General features: G+C 41.4%; 3 protein-coding genes and 2 pseudogenes across 3 annotated transcripts; 3 read left to right on the forward strand and 2 right to left on the reverse strand.

The window, feature by feature from the left end:
* The first annotated feature begins 2,977 nt into the window (after positions 1–2,977).
* On the forward strand, positions 2,978–5,133 carry LOC131681081 (peroxisomal multifunctional enzyme type 2-like; annotated as a pseudogene).
* A 100-nt stretch (positions 5,134–5,233) lies between these two features.
* LOC131681082 (FACT complex subunit Ssrp1-like) lies at positions 5,234–6,919 on the reverse strand (annotated as a pseudogene).
* Positions 6,920–8,381: 1,462 nt separating this feature from the next.
* LOC131685692 (glyoxylate reductase/hydroxypyruvate reductase) lies at positions 8,382–9,753 on the forward strand. Its single transcript, XM_058969581.1, has 3 exons — positions 8,382–8,681; positions 8,744–8,911; positions 8,969–9,753. Exons 1-3 carry the CDS (start codon positions 8,464–8,466, stop codon positions 9,696–9,698), a joined length of 1,116 nt encoding a protein of 371 aa, XP_058825564.1. The 5' UTR covers positions 8,382–8,463; the 3' UTR covers positions 9,699–9,753.
* LOC131685697 (U6 snRNA-associated Sm-like protein LSm3) lies at positions 9,716–10,364 on the reverse strand. The gene is made up of 3 exons (XM_058969586.1): positions 10,206–10,364; positions 10,031–10,138; positions 9,716–9,978 (listed from the first exon to the last, which is right to left on the reverse strand). Exons 1-3 carry the CDS (start codon positions 10,221–10,223, stop codon positions 9,799–9,801), a joined length of 306 nt encoding a protein of 101 aa, XP_058825569.1. The 5' UTR covers positions 10,224–10,364; the 3' UTR covers positions 9,716–9,798.
* A 4,951-nt stretch (positions 10,365–15,315) lies between these two features.
* Positions 15,316–17,904, forward strand: LOC131685694 (H/ACA ribonucleoprotein complex subunit 1). The gene is made up of 3 exons (XM_058969583.1): positions 15,316–15,474; positions 17,060–17,685; positions 17,748–17,904. The coding sequence occupies exons 2-3, from the start codon at positions 17,084–17,086 to the stop codon at positions 17,785–17,787; spliced, it is 642 nt and encodes a 213-aa protein (XP_058825566.1). The 5' UTR covers positions 15,316–15,474; positions 17,060–17,083; the 3' UTR covers positions 17,788–17,904.
* Positions 17,905–18,522: the final 618 nt, after the last annotated feature.

The raw sequence follows: 18,522 nt of genomic DNA on the forward strand, positions 1-18,522 counted from the left end.
CGTTGAAGAATAAAGAAAAAAGCAACGGTCCGAGATTGCTCCCTTGAGGTACACCCGACAAGTTGATGAAGCTATATGACACGTTACTTCCTAATTTCACAGACAGAGATATTATTTAAGCCATCCTGTAAAATTTGATGGAGCACCCAGCCGCTCGATCTTTACCAGAAGAAGAGAGTACGATGTAAATTGGGCTAGATTGGTGGTTGTTGACCTGCCTGCAAAAAAGCCATTTTGGATTCTCCGATATGTATGCTTTGGTCTCACGAAAGAGCATATTTTCTACTAGGATCTCAAACAAAATTGATCCAGCGCAGAGCGAGGTTATGCCACGATAGTTCGCAACATTTTGCTTATCACCTTTTTTAAAAACGGGAAACATTACTGATTTTTTCCAACACACGGGAAACACTGATTGCGACAGTGATTGGTTGAAGATTAGTCGTAAACGTGTACACATTGCGCTTGCGCATTTTTACAGTATAATGGAAGGAATTCCATCTGGTCCCACCGATGTAGACGACTTTAACTTACTTATGGCAGCTAGAATGTCTTCGTCAGTAAATTGAATGTTTCCAAAATTGATTACATCGCGAGGGACATCTTGAAGGCCACATCCACCTGAGATGAGCTAGCCGATTCATTTTTAAACACACTCGAGAAATGTTTTGCGAACAAGTTACAGATAGCGCTGGGAGTATTGGACGTTTCACTGGCGAGGAACATACTGGAAGGAAGCCCATTTTCTTTACGTTTCCCATTTACAAAGGACCAAAACTGTTTTAGGTTTTGTTTTAGGTTCGATTGGGTTTGTGCTACGTGTCTTGAGTAGAGAAAACGATTATGTTTTGTAGCTGTTACTGGCTATAGTGAGCTCCCTTTTTGTGATTGGGTTTCTTTGAATAGTGTAATGTCGAAGCGCAGCAGCTCGCAATCTTTTCAGTTTTCGTAGCCGGTTGTTGGACCATGGTGGTTTTGTTCGGGGACGTATACTGAAAAGCTGTTTTAACACCAGTGAGAGTTTTTCTACGGCAGCATCTACATCGATCGCGAAATTCAAGAAAGTCTCCCAGTCGATTGTTTGTAATGAGTTATGAAGCCTAGAGAAGTCAGTCTTCGGAAAGTTGAACTCCCTGACATCCGCCATCTCGTCATAGAGAACCAGCTGCGGACAAATCTGCGTTACCAGAAGTGGAGGATGATGTGCGTCTACAGCAACTAAAGGCTCAAGTGTCTCTGATACGGTACAGTTCATTTATAAAGAGGAGGTCCAGGATTCGATTTCGTCTATTATTCAATGTAGACATTTGTCGCATGTTCAGTACAGACATTCCGTCAAGTAAGATAGTACTCGCCCTCGAAAAGGTTGATTCAGAAGGGTCTGGGAAAGCATACCCGGCGGGAGTGCTCTTCCAAAGAACTCCAGGGTGGTTGTAATCACCAAATAGGAGATGTGCCGTGTTGGGTTCAATGGAAGTTGCAATGTCAAGTGCGGAGTCTATGTGCTTCTGAATAATTTCTACATCACTTGCGGAATCGGGGGGAATATATACAACACCCACACAGAGATTAGTATAGGAGCCACGGATATTTACCCAGAGTTGTTCGAGATTGTGAGTGTCATTTTTGTGTTTGGATGAGAGTCGGTTGGAAACTGCAATGAGCACACCACCACCACGTTTCTTCCCTGCACTATTAGGATCGCGATCGTTACGATATACCTTACCGAGTACCTTGAGCCAAATAATTGGAGCGAGTTGATTTGATCATTCAGCCTCGTTTCGGCCAGAACAATAACATCATGATCAACATCCGAAGCAGCGACGAACAGCTCATCAATTTTTGTGCGTAGCCCACTTCCGTTCTGATAGTAGATTTTGAGATGTCCCTGCAAGTTTTCTCCTGACGGTTGAACGGTGGTAGATCGAGTGGTGGTGCCTGTAATTGGGGTGGGTTTTCAACGGGGGTAGCATCTGTATGTCCTACTTCGGAAGGACATATACATTCATTGTATCTACCTGAGAAAACGGATACAGGAATTCCATGTCCTTCGAGTTGGTCTGACTTGTTTAGAGCGTTGTTATCTGACCGAAAAAGATTGATGTCGTGTCCTTCAAGTTCTGTGGTAGACGGGTGGGTGTCGATGACGGAGTTAACCTGATTACGTCTGTTGGCAGGCTGCAATGGTGGATCAAACTCAGGGTGCGCAGTATCTCGAATAGCTTCGGGAGGACATATATGCTCCTTAGCTTTACATGACCAGGAAAGGTCGCCAGCATAACTTCCAAGTTCCATGGCAAACAGATGGGAGTCGGTGATGGAGTCAAGCTGATTTCGTTCGTTGGCAAACTGCAATTGCCAATCGCTGTGATTTACTCACTTTTCTTGGAAGGCGTTTTCTGTTTCGTTTTTGCTAGGCTGGTTAGAAGTGTACCGCTCTCCGTTCGCAGAGTACTGCTTGCTGGTACTGATGGCTTCAGAATTCTTATCTAGTGGAGAAGTGCATGGTGTTACTGGTATGTTCTAATTAGTGCCGTGAGTATCCTACATACCTTCCCGGTGTAATCCGGTACGATCTGGCGCGGCCCGGAATTAATACTGACTAGGGGCCATGCATAAATTACGTAGCATTTTATAGGGTAGGGGGAGTATACCAAATTTGTGATGAAGTGTGACGAGAGGTAGGGTAGAATCTATGATCGACAAGCAGACTCGGCTACTGCGATCAAAAGCATTGAATAGTGAGTTCGACGCCCGACTGACATGATTTTGAAATCGGTACAACGTCTGTTAGGATGCGATACGACAAAGGTGGTTTCAGGCGCAAAAGAAGATAGAGGAACCCGGTACGTCCTAAGGTCGACCTCGAAAAAGGCTGAGTTGGAATGAGCTGATCGACGGACAAAAGGTTCAGGTAGTTTCTCACCCCACACTCATCATCACTCATGATGTTGTTTACGATATTGATATCGAAGACATGAGGACATCCTACGGTGGTGCACAATCCGTTCATGCCCACAAAATTGTGCTGGTCGCCAGAGGAAGGACCATCGGACGACCCCGTCGTAAACTTCAAGCCGTCGTAAGCACGGTGAGCCGATGGGCGGTATTTGTCGGTTTTAACATAGCACCCGCAAAAAGCGTGATTACACACTGCTGCAACAAAAACCACGTTGCAACAGGGAAGGCGATCCTGCTGGTCGTTCACTACCGCAAGGACCGTCGGCTCACTTTCGCGCGACACTTCCAACGTAATACAGCCGACTGTATTACGTTGGTTACAACTAATTAGAGGGTCAGCTTCTGCCACAAATGCTGCAATCGTCACACTACATTGCACAGATATTCTACGAGGTTGAGCTAACGTCCCGGAATATGGAAGGGCTCATCAAAATTTTAAGCCCCCTACATCACGGAACAATTCGCGCTGCCTCTATTATGCTACCTAGCACGCCTGCTGATGCGGCCTGCATAGCAGCCGGGATTCTCTATCTTCGTTGGGTGGTTGCACCAACGACACGACTAGACACTTGCATTCCGAAACTGTATCTCAAATCTGACTACCCCTCAGTGACTCAGGTAACTGGAAATGTCAAATTTGATGTTTGCTTATGTCGTTTTCGCTTGAAGCAGAAACTAACTCAGTTTCGGACCTAACTGCTGTCAAACCGTTTGTTTGAAGCCAGTTTCTAACCTAGGTTATGCGCCACTGAACTGAAAACCGGGTTGGGTTCCAACCTGAAATATATTTCGGGTTCGCTCACACCACCGCTGTTTGGCGAGAACCCAACTCAGTTTCATTAAAAACGTTCGTTTGAAGCAACTAACCTGGGTTAGTTTCTAGGTTCTCAATCGAAAACGACATTAAAATATTCATGAAACTAGCAGCTCTGACGAATCTGTTGCTATATTTTTTTTTCTAATAACAGTAACACATGGTTACAATATTGTGACTATAAATAAACTGGTTGGAATCTTCAATTCTTTAAAATTAATTTTATGATTATTGGTGAACAAATAAGCTTCCCGGCGCCGAATTTGCTCATTCCAGAGGTCAATTAGCTTGGGTGCGAAGAGAAAATGGTATCAGCTAACGAGAATCAACTGCGCTACGATGGCCGAGTGGTGGTCGTTACCGGTGCCGGTGCTGGTCTATTGTGGTGAATTTTCACGGTCAGGGCAAATCGAATGCAGCCGATAATGTGGTACAGGAAATCCGAGCGGCTGACGGAACCGCGGTTCCAGATTACAACTCCGTAGTGGATGGGGATAAAATTATTCAGACTGCAATGGAAGCATTTGGCCGTGTTGATGTTTTGATTAACAATGCTGGAATTTTGCGAGACAAGAGTCTTGCTCGCATTTCCGATGAGGACTAGAATCTTATTCATGATGTGCACTTGAAAGGTAGTTTCCTAACGACGCGAGCTGCCTGGGCGATCATGAAAAAACAGAACTATGGTCGAATAATTATGACATCCAGCAACTCCGGTGTCTATGGAAATTTCGGCCAAGCCAATTATAGTGCCGCCAAACTAGGATTGGTCGGGTTAGCCAACACAGTCGCAATCGAGGGAGCTAAAATAACATTCAATGCAATGTAATCGTTCCAACGGCTGCGTCAAGGATGACCGAGGGAATACTTCCAGAGGTTTTGTTCAATGAGCTTAGTGAGTTTCATTGAATTTAAAACTGACGAAGTAAATTCATTTTTTCTTTGATTTTCAGAACCTAAATTGATTGCTCCGGTCGTTGCTTATCTGTGTCATCAATCCTGTCAGAATACGGGGGCAATAATTGAAAGTGCAGCTGGTTGGGCCACATAGGTCCATTTTGTTAGGGGAAAAGGATCAATTCTCCGTACATCAATCGATGATGATGTTACACCAGAGTATGTTAAGAGTGTTTGGAATAAAGTCACTGACATGTCGGATGCGAAACATCTTAATGCCATCAGTGAAGCCAGCATATCTTTAGTAGACGTACTGGAAAAGTTACGCGAGGGAAAGCATGCCGAAAATTCCGTTACAGAAACATTTAAGTTTAACTTTAAAGTTGTTATAGCGCATTGCGCACATAATAAGTGCGACTAAAAGTGCGGAAACGTAAATAAAACTGCGCTTTTACATTGAATTGTCTTGGTGTCTATTACGCACTTATGTATTATCCAACTGTGCAAACGTGAGAATATTTAGGTCAAAGAGAATCCATTTTTCGCTCTCGATAGTTTACTTTAGTCGCTGCTTGCTTCATCCGCTTCCTCCTCTTCCTCGGCGGATTCACTTGCCGACGCTTCTGATTCAGGTTCCGAGTCGGATTTTTCAGATTTCTGTTGAATAAAAATAATCAAACAAAACATTTCGAACACAGTTACACTACACTGATGACAAAAGGATTAAGAATTTCTTCAATGCTTCTGCATACTCCTCCTTTGCCTTGGCTGCTTTCTGTTCCCATTCATGCTTGTCCTTCAAATCCTTCCACATCTCACCACCCTTTTTGGCAATTTCGGTGACGGAGATTCCCGTATTGTCCTTCTTTATCTTCTCCCGACTTGCGTTCAACCACATCATAAAGGCCGTAGCCGGTCGCTACCAGCATCATCCGAGTCGTCATCGGAGGTAGATTCCACATTTGAATCAAACTCGTCCGCCACATCCGATTCTGCCTGGTTCGGGTTGAAGTCCTCATCGGTCGATTCTTCCGAATCATCATCGTCATCGTCATCATCTCGCTCCTTTGCTTCGGCCTTTACCCTCGCCAGATAGGCATCTAGTTCAGCCTCATTATCCGAATCGGCAAAGTCCTCCTTGTAGTTGTTTTTGCCATCCTTTCCAATGTTCTTCACGTGCAATTTCTTGGACGAGATGAAATCGAACAGTTTCCCGTACTCTTCCTTCTCGATACTGCTGAACGTGTAGATGTTGCCTGCTTTTAGCTCGATTTCAAAATCAAAACTTCGAGTGGAGCCACCACTGCGAGCAAAGTTCACCGATGTGATTTCCTCGAAACGAATGTGAACCGGTGGCTTGTGGACGTAGATGAATCCTCGTTCCAGTGGGTAGAGATAACCTGCAGCTGCCTTGAAAGAACATCCAATTGCAGGAGTTCCCGAATGACTGAAAACGAGGCAAAATATATTTAAATTAAATTAGCCCGACTTAAGCCGTTAGGGATTGGGATTCAAATAAAGCCAAGCTCACCCGATAAAAGTTCCCGGTCCGGTCAGCTTTCGGTTTATGATGACTTTCATAATCTTTCCGAGTACTTCGTACAGCGGTCCAGCGAGCTCTTTAGTAAGTTTATCCTCATACTTTTCCTTCAATTCCTCCTCGGTGAAGGGTAATTCGATGTTTGTTTCCTCGTCCATCTGGAATAGCGTCACCAGAAAGTGGTAACGAGTTTGACCCTGCTTTGTCGGCGGATCCAACGAAATGACGAAAAACATTTGCCGGTTGTCCTTATGCGGCAGCAGGAACAACCGCAGCACCGACGACGTCGGAATCTTAAAATCATACGTCTTACCGTGCAGCTGGAAAAAGCTTTGGAATACTTTAATGTCGTAGCGACCGCGCGGTGTCAGGCAATGTATCTCTCGGAATATAGCAATTGCGTCACCGGCGTCACCAGACGCAGAAATTACGGAAGCCTGTCTCATCACCTGCTCCTGGAATGCTTCGACAGGGTCAATTTCAGCCGATTCCGCTGTTGGAATGTGGAACCGCATTTCCATCAAATTCACCGGAGCTTCATCGTTCCGGTGAAATTCGACTGTAACTTCGTTCTTTCCGGCATTACACTGGGAAACGATTCAGCGGGATTTCAAAGCTTGTCTTTCCTTCCACATCGAACGAAAGAACGCTACCTGTAAACATAAAATGGTTGCTATACAGCAACAGAAAATAAAATAAACAAAAAGTGTTGCTGAAAAAAATATTTTTTTGTCGTATCGAGGGGCGACTCAATGAACTGGTAACTGGCGGTAAATTACTCGCACACTTTCTCTTTAAAAGATTTCATGAAGTTTCAGGTCGTGTCGTTGGTTGCACTCATCATCGCTAGAAGAGCATTGAGATTTTTAAAACGTACATCCGGAGAGGAATGCTTTCTGCTACAGACGGCTAACGAGATCCACTGGGAATACAGACATGGATCTGCTACCGATTTTCCGCTTACACCGAGCTCGTATCCGGACCTGGCATGCCCGCGGACCCAACTTGGACACAAGTCTGTCTGCATAACTGAAGGCCGGCACTGCTGGTAGTAAAGCCAGAGCCAAATACAACCGGCTGATGGCCACCAGGTATAGCAATTACGCGCGGATTTTCACCGAAGGCTCCAAGATTGGTGATAAAGTCGGTATAGGAATAAGCGGAATAGGGGAAGGGCATGCTTGGTTTCCTCAGCAAAGTCGTCAGCTATCGCACTCGTCATAGTTCAGAAACCGGAAGATACACCAGTCGTCTTAATGTCTGATTCTCTGTCAGTCATCTCCGCTCTTGAGTTGGAAAAAATCCCGCCGCTCCTTCCCAGTTAAGCTCAGCCGGAAACGAACTGAAATTTTGGCTGGTTCCAGTTCGTATTCCAGTTCCAGTGATACAACCGATTCTAACTAGAAGTGGTTGCGTCACTGGAGCCGGTATACGAACTGGAACCAGCCAGGATTCCGGTTAATTTTCGGCTGAGCTTAACTGGGTTCATCCAGGCTATCGAGTACGACCCACTAACAACAAGCTTCTTCTGATTTGCTATAGAGTACTTGACAATCTGTAACTGTAGTAGTGTGTTCAACGGTTTGTTTTCCTCCACCTGTCATAGATGGAGAAAAACAAATCGAAAATAACTTTGCGGTCGGATTATTTTCATGATGAAATATGACCAACCGGAATTGTACGTCGCCCGAATAAGTTTTATAGCGACATAGAGCATTTCAACACAATTATAAATACTTTACGAGAGCTAATTCAAATGTTTAAATTGGCTGACAGTTTTATATATGACAGCTGGAGGAAAACAAACCCCCAAGTAGTGTGAGTGAAATTGTTTGCATAGAACTTTATACCAGAAGAAGAGAATACAGGAACGATTCTCTCACTGTTTGCTCTAGTAGAGTACACCAAATTTCTCCTACTACTGGAACAAACCTTTCAGATTGATTGATAAGGACTTTTGAATAATGAGAATGGTTTTTCATTTCCCACATGCCTTGAAAAAGATTCGGAATGGTGCAAATTTTTTGTCTAAAATAGGGCAAACTCAACCCGAAATGCCACATGACACACCACCGCGCCATCTGTGCGCAGATACGGTGTAGGGATCTTTCAATATACATAAGGTTACCCTGAAAAGCTCCGCGCACTCAACGCACCGCATCATGAATCGATCAACAAACAATCAGCTGATCGTATCTTTACCATCAACACCCTTCGTTGTATATACAAGTATATAAGTAAATAGTATAGAATGAAAAACTTCCTCCACGCACGCATCCTACGGACAGTATCGAACGTGATTGTGAACGGCAGTGCCAATTCGGTAAGTCACCCGTGGCTACCTGTGGTCAGAGCTTCGCAGCCGTTGTTTACCGTAACCCGAGCGTACTGTTACTTCAACATGAAGCCCAAAGTTTACGTCACCAGAAACGACTATGCCCGCATCGGGTTGGACCTGCTGAAGGAGGAGTGAGTGTTTTATGGGTTAACAAGGGAGTACGATAAAACTCGGTCCGCTTCTCTTGTTACAGATGCGACCTATCAATCTGGGATGAAGGATATCCGGTTCCGCGTGACGAGTTTCTGAAGAACGTAACTGGCAAGGATGCCATCTTTTGCTCACTGAATGACCGAATCGATAAGGAACTACTGGATCAAGCTGGACCAAGCCTGAAAATTGTAGCAACAATTTCCGTTGGGTAGGTTATTTTTGCATATCCTGATTCGTTGCAGTAATAACTCTAGAACTTGTACAGCTTTGATCACATTGATGTGAAGGAATGTCGCGATCGCGGCATCCGTGTTGGGTACACTCCAGACGTACTAACGGATTCAACTGCAGAACTCACGGTGGCACTGCTGCTGGCAACTACTAGGCGGTTGTTCGAAGCCAACAAAGAAGTTCATAACGGAGGCTGGAAGAGTTGGTCACCAATGTGGATGTGTGGTACCAGTATCAAAAATTCTATTGTCGGAATCGTCGGCTTCGGCAGAATTGGTCAGGAAGTGACTAAACGAATTATTCCCTTCAAACCATCCCGGATTCAATTTACAAGTCGTACCGATAAATTCTTGACGGCAGAGGACTTGAATGTGAGCCAGGTCCCCTTCGACGAACTTGTAGAAACAAGTGATATTATAATAATTACATGTTCGTATAACGCGGCAACGGCCAATCTATTCAATGATTCCGTTTTTTCAAGAATGAAGCCTTCTGCTATTGTGATAAACACTAGCCGCGGTGGAATTGTTGAACAGCACGATTTGATACACGCGTTGAGGGCGGGGAAAATCAGAGCTGCCGGATTGGATGTCACTACTCCGGAACCACTTCCACTGGACAGTCCATTACTGCAAATGAGTAATGTGGTTGTTCTTCCCCATATAGGAAGTGCCGATGTGGAGACCCGCACGGAAATGTCCCGTATAACAGCATGCAATATCCTTGCTGGGTTGAAAGGAGTCAAAATGATTTCGGAAGTTTAAGTAATCGACGGATAACGTTTCGAATAATATGCAATCAGTTGCGAAAGGTTTATTAGGATGTACAATCTTAAATGCTTAGATCCGAAGTTCCTGCTAAAGCTTAACTACCCACGCGCATTGGTGGGGAAACCAGAATGACACCATCCCCTCGAACGAATAGCATTGGAATGGTTCGCTTCGTTGTTTTGTAAACCTCTTCGTATGTTTCTTCGTCGATTTCCACGGTAGTTACCGTTTCCTCCGCGTCACCGAGGACCATATTCAAATGTTGATCAAAAGCCTGGAAATGTAGGCGCTTAATATACAATCGCATTGCAAATAGCGCTACTTACGTGCAACCGACCCCTAAGCTCGCGTTCGTTTCTCATTTTAACATAAATCTTCTCGTCTAAACTCAGTCGGATCAAATCCAATGGTTCTTTTACGGGAATAATCGGAATCTGAAAAATAAAATCAAAGAAAGTAGAGCTAATAACGATTCAAAGCAATTTCAACTTGTACACCTACCTGTTCGTCTTCGGCCATGGCTATTAAGATTTAACGTAGAAACAGGAGAATCACAACTTGAACAAAATAAACTTTGCCGAGTTTATTTTAAAAAACGATTGAAACAGCGCGATTCAAGACGCGGAGGCTTTGTTTTCATTGACTGTTGACTGACAGCTGAATTTACCGGGTTGGTGCGAAATGCTCTTTTTTGCCCTCATCACCCCTCCGCTTTTCTACCATAATATATGAAAAGGGCCTCTTGAGCCAAATATTGTGTGCACACTGAAAAAATAAAGTATCCTAACCAACCATTTTCAATAAAAGTGAGATAACCCACTTAATGAGTACAGACCTTGTACGTCAACCTGGATATGTTTCATCCATTATTTTTCACAGAACAGTTACAACAAAATGTGCAAAAAATACCCATTCATAAAAATCGCCCAGAATGAAAAATATTGAAAACAATCGCATAAATAAAGACTTTATCTGGAATCCTCCACACAGAAATAAAATGTTTGTAATAATAAGAGTTTTTCACTCTTAGCAAAAAACAACCAACGCATACTCTTAGTTTAAATATAAAACCAAATACAAATTTGTATTTGATAAAACTTTCACTTTGATTATTATTCTTGATTAATTTAAAAGTTTTACTTTCAACCTAATAGTTGGCGTTGGTTGTTGTTTGCTAAGAGCGGAACACTCTTACTTTTACCAATATTTTTATCTGTGTGCATATTATACAAAAATCATAAGTGATATGGTAACCACACGGTGTATTTATTAGAACAACTTTATGCAAAAAAATTAGAACAACTTTATGCAAAAAAATTCAGCATAACTTCGGAATATGAAAGAATGGACTTTTCCCTTTCATTTGAAACTAAGATCAAAATGATCCGTCGGGGGGTCCAGAGCAACTTTTTTTTGAATTTTTTTTTCGTAACAATATTGGTTTTACTACTCGAGCTAGTTCATATTTCTGTCCCTAGATGGTGCTTTAGACATTCGAAAAACACTAAATGTGAGAATTTGATAGAAAATTTAATTGTCTACAAGTTTGTTGACAACTAAAAATTGATCTGAAATCACCCGGAAAAGTTGTTTAAGATGTTAACGAAGTTATATCTAAGATAGTTTCACACGAGGCCTAGTTGTTTGGATATATATATTATATATTATTTTTCTCGCACTTATTTCACTACCAAAAAAATAATTGGGTTTAGTGACATGAAAATATTTGACGGGATTCATTACAACTTCTTCGTTGACAATTCCTATTGACCTTCTGAAAATTAGGATGTTTGACAGAGACAGAAAACTATTTGTGCTTTTGGTTCAAGTTTGTAATCTTTCCCGATAGGTTCGAAGGAACTACCATTCATCGGAAGGTATTGCTTGGTTACAAGGGTTCGCTTACACTTATGAATATATCCCAAAAAAATATCTTTATCCAAAAACTCAAAGTTTTTTGTTCACTGTTTGTCACATTGAGTTAATTTTGAAAAAGATAATCAGCGTTTTTAACCAAGCATTGCAATGAAATTCGCGAAATATTGCAATGGTGTTAACAGTTTTAGTGAGTTTGTTCAAATATAAAGGTTGAAGTTCAGGACAAGTGAATTTCATACGAAGATGCTAGCAAAGTAGAAGGCTCATGCAAGAATAGTCATCAGTCATCCCCGAGAACAATCGAAAAAATGAAAAAGAAGGCATGCATCATTGAAAAAGCTGTTTCTGCGGGAGGAATCACTCACTATCTTGGAAAAGTATAATAATGTCATACTAGTTTGGTCAACACTTATCTAAGACTTTTCATCCCAAAAATATTAATGGTGCCCTATATCAGGTGGAATCTGGAATTATAATTTTCAGCTGAAAGATGAGACTTTCCAAGCTCTCAAATTCCGCTGAATGCACTGTCCAACTAAACACAGGTATTTGGCAAATGAAAAAACAAACCACTGGGGTTTCTGTGAAACTAACTTAGACTTAGACTTCGTTAAAATATTAAAATACTTTCCCGGATAATTTCAAATTGGTTTTTAGTAGTTAACAAAGTTGTAGACGATTAAAATATCTATCAGATTCTGACTTTTAGTGTTGTCCGAATGTCTAAAGTACCATCTAGGGACAGAAATATGAACTAGTTCTATTGTAAAATCTATGTTTTTACGAAAAAAAACTTCAAAAAAAAATTGCTCTAGACCCCCCGACGGATTATTTTGATGTTGGTTTCAAATGAAAGGGGAAAGCCCATTCTTTCATATCCTGAAGTTTCAGAGATGCTGATTTTTTTTGCATAAAGTTGTTAAAAAAAGACACCGTAACCACATACGTTAAGGTCTATTTATGATATTACAATAAATGCGTTTTTCTGCAAAATTATTCTGGTTGCAGTTGAAAATCGAAGAATTGTCTTGCGCCTTTCGTTTTTTCACTATTTGCAAGATGGGCAACTAAAGCGCATTTTGTGTACATGGTAGAGAATCAACTTGCGCATCATTTACATCAGCACTTTTAGTTCCGCACGCTGAAAATAGGAGAAAAATCGAAAGGGGCAAGTTCAATATTTCGATTTTCAACTGCCACCAGAATATATGAAATTGTAGAATAAAGATCCGAGTTATTGTTACAATATATGAAATGGTTGTAATATAATATTGTATGTTAGAAATCAATTCAGGTGCTTCCGCGGGATTATAAAAAAATATATCGAAACGATTTGAATTGAAGTCTCAATAATGGTAGTCGTCATATGGTTCTGTAAAGTTTGCTTTAAAGAAAAACGTGTATCGTTAAAATCTCCTTACAAGATTACCATAATGTTTACCTCAAGTCAAATCGTTTGGTTACAGTTTTCAGAAGCCCTTGATATTGTATTGAATGTGTTGTTAAAATGAAATACGAATCTTGTGCTTTATCTAACTTATCGACAGTGGTAGAACTGGTTCTGGACCAACGAAGTCAGTCGCAGCACCAGCTCTAGCCAATTCGTCCGCCCATTCACTTCCAATACCGGAATGACCAGGTACCCATAGAAGGTAGATAGCATTAAGTATTCCATTAATTTGGTGCCTCTCAAATTGATCTCTGAGCTGCCCCAAATTATGTGGTGGGCATTTGCATCACTGCCGATTATGAGAGGAAACCCATTTCTGTCACAATATGACACAACCCTTTTGAAATCATCAGAAGGATGGTTCATTATGCGACAAATATGCACAACAACAGACGTATTTCTTGTTTATGTTGTCAACAATCATATTTACCAAGACAGCACAAATATCGCGAATTGTGAGGTCGGATGTAAGACATACGTCAATAGCACTATTCGCAAGTATGCAGTAACCAGGCATTTCACGTGGATTTGTCATGCCATTTTTGTTGAAAGCTACGAAGACGGGGTTAAATAGCTTTCCAACAAAGAAGTATCCTTTTGTGAAAATACGGTTCTTAAACCAAAGCTATGGAAGTCTTCCCTTCCTGCACAAGGCGGGATAGATTCATAGTTGCTGTACGTTTATGCTGAAAATTAATTTGTACTACTGTAACTATACTCGATTACAGCACTACATATTTCATTATCAGCACTTCTACAGCAACTAGAAGATACTAAACATGTTGGCTTATAATCGCGTATAGCGAACCCCGAAATGGATATTAGGGACATGACCATCATTTGAATCCCACGATTTGCGAAGAAACAAACGTCCACTGTGTCAGAGATTCGCCTAACACAGCAAGGGTAAGACCCACGACTGGCATATTTTAGTCCTGCCAGCCATTCAGTCCTCGGCACGGAGGAACACCTTGACTTGAGGACTCCTGTTCTCAGTCGCTTCTTACGACACGGACACAGGAACCCGGTGGATCAATTCTTGGTTGAGATACTTCAACCCGCCGGATGCCACATGGCCTCTAGGCTGGTTTTGTCCGGAGAAAAATAATAGACTGTCATCAACCTCCTAGTGGACACAGCTGCCGGAAGTTACTACACCTGTCAAGACGAGGAGAGATGGACAATTGGGTCATTAAATGAAAAAAACTCTTTTTTTATTACATACATCGATAAAGCTGATTTTCGTGATTGCAACAATGTATTTTTCTATCTCAGGACACGTGAAAATAAACTTTAAATTTAAAATAAAGAAATATGTTGACAGTCTGGATTTGACACTATCAGAAGGATTTGACTTTCGAATTTCACGACAAATGATGCCCTGTCAGAAAAAATGAACACATGTTTTCCCTGTTTTCCCGCAGGGTTATTTTTATTTGACATAAACACCATTGAGATATCTGACGTTTAAAACACGCACACTGAGATCTCGCATTTTTATACTGCCGCCCTCCCCAGAAGCGGTTTGTTTTCCTACCAAATCGCCGCGTAAACGATTTGTTTTCCTCCCAAATCAACCGTCAAAACAGCACAATACTAACACAGCTGGATAAGTTTAATTGAATATAGTTTTTTTTTATTTTGGATGTTGTCTTGATAGGCCAGATGTAAACAACCGCAGTTTTCCTATGTATGCCAAGTTTATATAAGATTTATTTAAAAAATAAAACAAAAAAATCGTTTTTACGTATCATAACGAATTTTTTTTTGAAATAATGTTGTATTATGTATATTGGACCTAAAATTTATCGAGTGGAATGGAAAACTGTATATAGCTTAATGACCCAATTACCGAATAACCCTGTCTTAAGCAGTATACTGTGCCAACTATTTGAAAAAGTGGAATCTAGCGTGTTGCTTCTCCTTCTTCACCTTCGTTTTACGCTTAAGCCGGGTTTAAACGTACTGGTAAACCTGGTTTAAACGTTAAGCGAGGGTAAAGAAATCAGCCCATAGAGGATTCCTAAAGTTTTGTTGTTATATACAAACATGCGTCAAACCTAGTTTAAAAAAACGGATTTTGCAGGTTCCCATTTTATCCCAAACTGTATTTTTATCGTTAGATTTTCAACCACTATCATGTGTTTTGCTCGAAAATCACAAAATTGTAAAATACCTATATACGACGTTTTCGCATGTTATTCTTGATATAGCGGTAAAATCGGTAAAATGTTACAGGCGGCTGTCAAACGGCCAACCTCGCCGCATTTCTTGATTCAGTTCAGAAGTGTGCGTTGTAAACATGTGCTTATAGCTAGTAAGAAAGTACTTCTGTGAAATTGAGAAAATTTCACTGAAATAAGTGTTTATATTACTACGAGTTACAGATAAACTAAACGTAGTCTTCCTTTGGACAAGAAAGATTCGCAAAATAGCCATAAGGTGAGATTTATTATGCATTAAAATCGTTTGATCCGAATGGTTAATCGGGTTGACGATTATGCCGGAATAAGCTCAAAATTGTTTTTAATCACTCAATTACAAGAAATTTCTATCATTTTCGCTACCTATTTCCTTTAAAATGATATAGATTTCATTTTAAACATTCAAGAATAATTATAAACTGTTATTTAACCTTAAAATCTGAGTACCCGTTTACATTATTCAGCCAAATGTATGTATGCGTCTCTACCGTAGTGTCTTGATAACGGTCCACGACGGAGAAAAAATTTAACCGTTGTGTGTCCGACGCGGTACCCGGGTACCTTTTTAAGTTTCAATTAATTAAATTCCTATGTTTTATCCATAGCTGGAAATTGAAACTTTGTGACATCTTAGAACTTCACTAAGTCAAGCTTTTGGGTTAATAATATTGTTGATATAGTAAGGGTGGGAGGGAGGAGGGGCTCTTGAATTTTTTTACTACGTAACAGGCCGACGTGGGTACCCGGGTACCCACAAAACTAAAATGCCCATAACTAAGGTAATATTAAACCGATTTCGAAACTTTTGGTCGTTTTGGATCCAGGAACTCATCCACTTTTGGACTTGGTAAAAACGAATCGGGTTACTTCATTCGGTTCCCGGTAATCCGGGTTTCCGGAAGCAGGTTCCAGTGCTGGGGTACTATTTACGAATTTCAATGGAATACTAGCAATATGGGTATCAAAATTCTTGGAATCGCATTAATAGGCTGTATCTCGTGGTTTTGGAACCATTTGGTGATTTGACCCCGGAACGGACATTCCGGAGAAGGTTCCCGTGGGGCCATAAGTGACCATTCCATTCCAATTCCATTTTTCAAATTGCCATAAGGTCCCGTAACAATAAAAAACAGACTTCCGATACAATTTGAAGAGTTTTGATACTCATATTGCTAGTACATTATTAAAATTTACAAATCATATCCTAGTACTGGAACATTACTCCGGAAAATCCAGATTACCAAAAACCAGATCCATTATTTCGGTTCTATTGTACAGAATCAAAAAGTGGACGAGTTCCTGAATCCAAAATATCTGAAAGTGTCCAAATCGGTTAAAGGAAGCCATAGTTATGAGCATTTCAATTTGTGGGTACCCGGGTACCCTCGTTGGCCTGTTAAAGGTGTTTTTTTTGTTGGACACATAACTGTTAAACAAATCAGGACAAAGAAAATAGTTTGAAATATGAAGGTGATTGTAATAATACACACTTGTCTTTCACTATAATCTGGAACTACGATTTTAGTGCAAGTGAATGCGACCAGTGTTAGAATGGGTTGATTTCAGTGGATAGACTCCGTTATGATACTTCGCATATCAATATAAGCGTTACGTTTTGCTGACTGCGTGCAGGAATCAAAAGAAATGCGGTTTTCCATTCAAATACAAATTTACTGTTTTTTGAACTAGCAGGAACAGCAATTACTGGAAATTTTGCATTCAACCATTTATTAGAAGCAGCAATGTTTGGAAAACATCTATGTCTATCTTTAAAAAAACTAAGGCACGATAAGCTAAACTTGTTTTTCCTATTCTACTTCCAGTAACACCAACTGACACACGGCATCATGAGCTTCCGTGGTGGCGGACGAGGAGGCGGCGGCGGCGGTTTTCGCGGTGGTAGAGGAGGCGGAGGTGGTGGCGGCGGCGGTGGTTTTCGAGGAGGTGGTCGTGGTGGAGGTCGCGGAGGCTTCAACAATCGGGGTAGTTTTGGAAATCGGGATGACGGACCGAAGAATATTATTCCCCTTGGATACTACGACTATCCTTGCCAGGAGGATCTGGTCGCCAAGGTAGAAGTTGAAAATGTGCCCTTCTTTAATGCACCGATCTACATGGAGGGAGAGAAGCAGATTGGCAAAGTGGACGAAATATTCGGGCATTTGCGAGATTTCTACATATCGATCAAGCTGATGGACAACATGAAAGTGGACGGATTTCAGCCGAAGCAGAAGTTGTTTATCGATTCCGCCAAGCTGCTTCCGTTGGCGAGGTTCCTGCCGGGTAACAACAACAAGAAACCGGGCGGGCGTGTTGGCAAACCTGGTGGTGGTCGTGGAGGAGGCGGTGGACGCGGAGGTCGGGGAGGTGGCGGCTTCAGGGGTGGTCGTGGTGGTCCTGGAGGCGGCAGAGGTGGTGGTGGCGGTCGTGGAGGAGGTGGTGGATTCCGGTATGTTCTAACGTGCTTAGTTTACCGACAAAAGATGCTAATTATCCTGTTGTTTATTTCAGTGGTAATCGAGGCGGTGGTGGGGGAGGTAAACGATGGTAACTTCATGGTCGTTGTTCAAGAAGTTTGTTTTCTAAGTAAATATAAAATATTGTAACACCTCAGATGATGTTTAAAAAGTCCCTATTTTGTAAGATAAACGTAAGTGTAGTAAAATAACGGGTTTCATTTGAAATATCACAGTCGAAGACGCATTTTTAAGCACTCATCTCACCGCCGTTCTGTAGTTGTAATTATTCGCTTTCCGTGTGCATTGGATTCCATACGATCTTTTCCATAGATAAAAAATATCGGAATGCAACGTTCAGACCGTGCGTTGTATATTATCAAACGAATCAAAGAATGCTATTCGGATAGATTCATCAGTGATCAGTACGAATGACACAATTGATGTCAATTTGTTCCATGTGGAAATCAGCCGATAGACTATGGGGGTTATTCCGAACAGTCACTTTAGGTGAGGTGACACTTTTTCTCACTCGCGCGATCACCGAAGTCACCTAAGGTGAGACGAGTCACTCACGTGACTCTCTGTCACGCTATTCTGGTGTGTCACCGCATTCTGTTAGTCGTTCCAGGTGACAACAAAGTGACGAAAAAAATGAGAGATGACGAAGGTGAAAAAAAAAGTTAAATCGAATCGTTGTCCGTTTATATTATGATTGGTATTCGTCGTATTGGTTGCTTTTTCAAGCAATTGCATAACATATTACAACTATTTGTAGTAGTTTTGTTAATTTAAAAAACTAATACGGAAACGCTAACTAATAAGTTTGT

The sequence above is a fragment of the Topomyia yanbarensis genome, chromosome 2 (assembly GCF_030247195.1).
Source record: "Topomyia yanbarensis strain Yona2022 chromosome 2, ASM3024719v1, whole genome shotgun sequence".
NCBI classification, from domain to species: domain Eukaryota; kingdom Metazoa; phylum Arthropoda; class Insecta; order Diptera; family Culicidae; genus Topomyia; species Topomyia yanbarensis.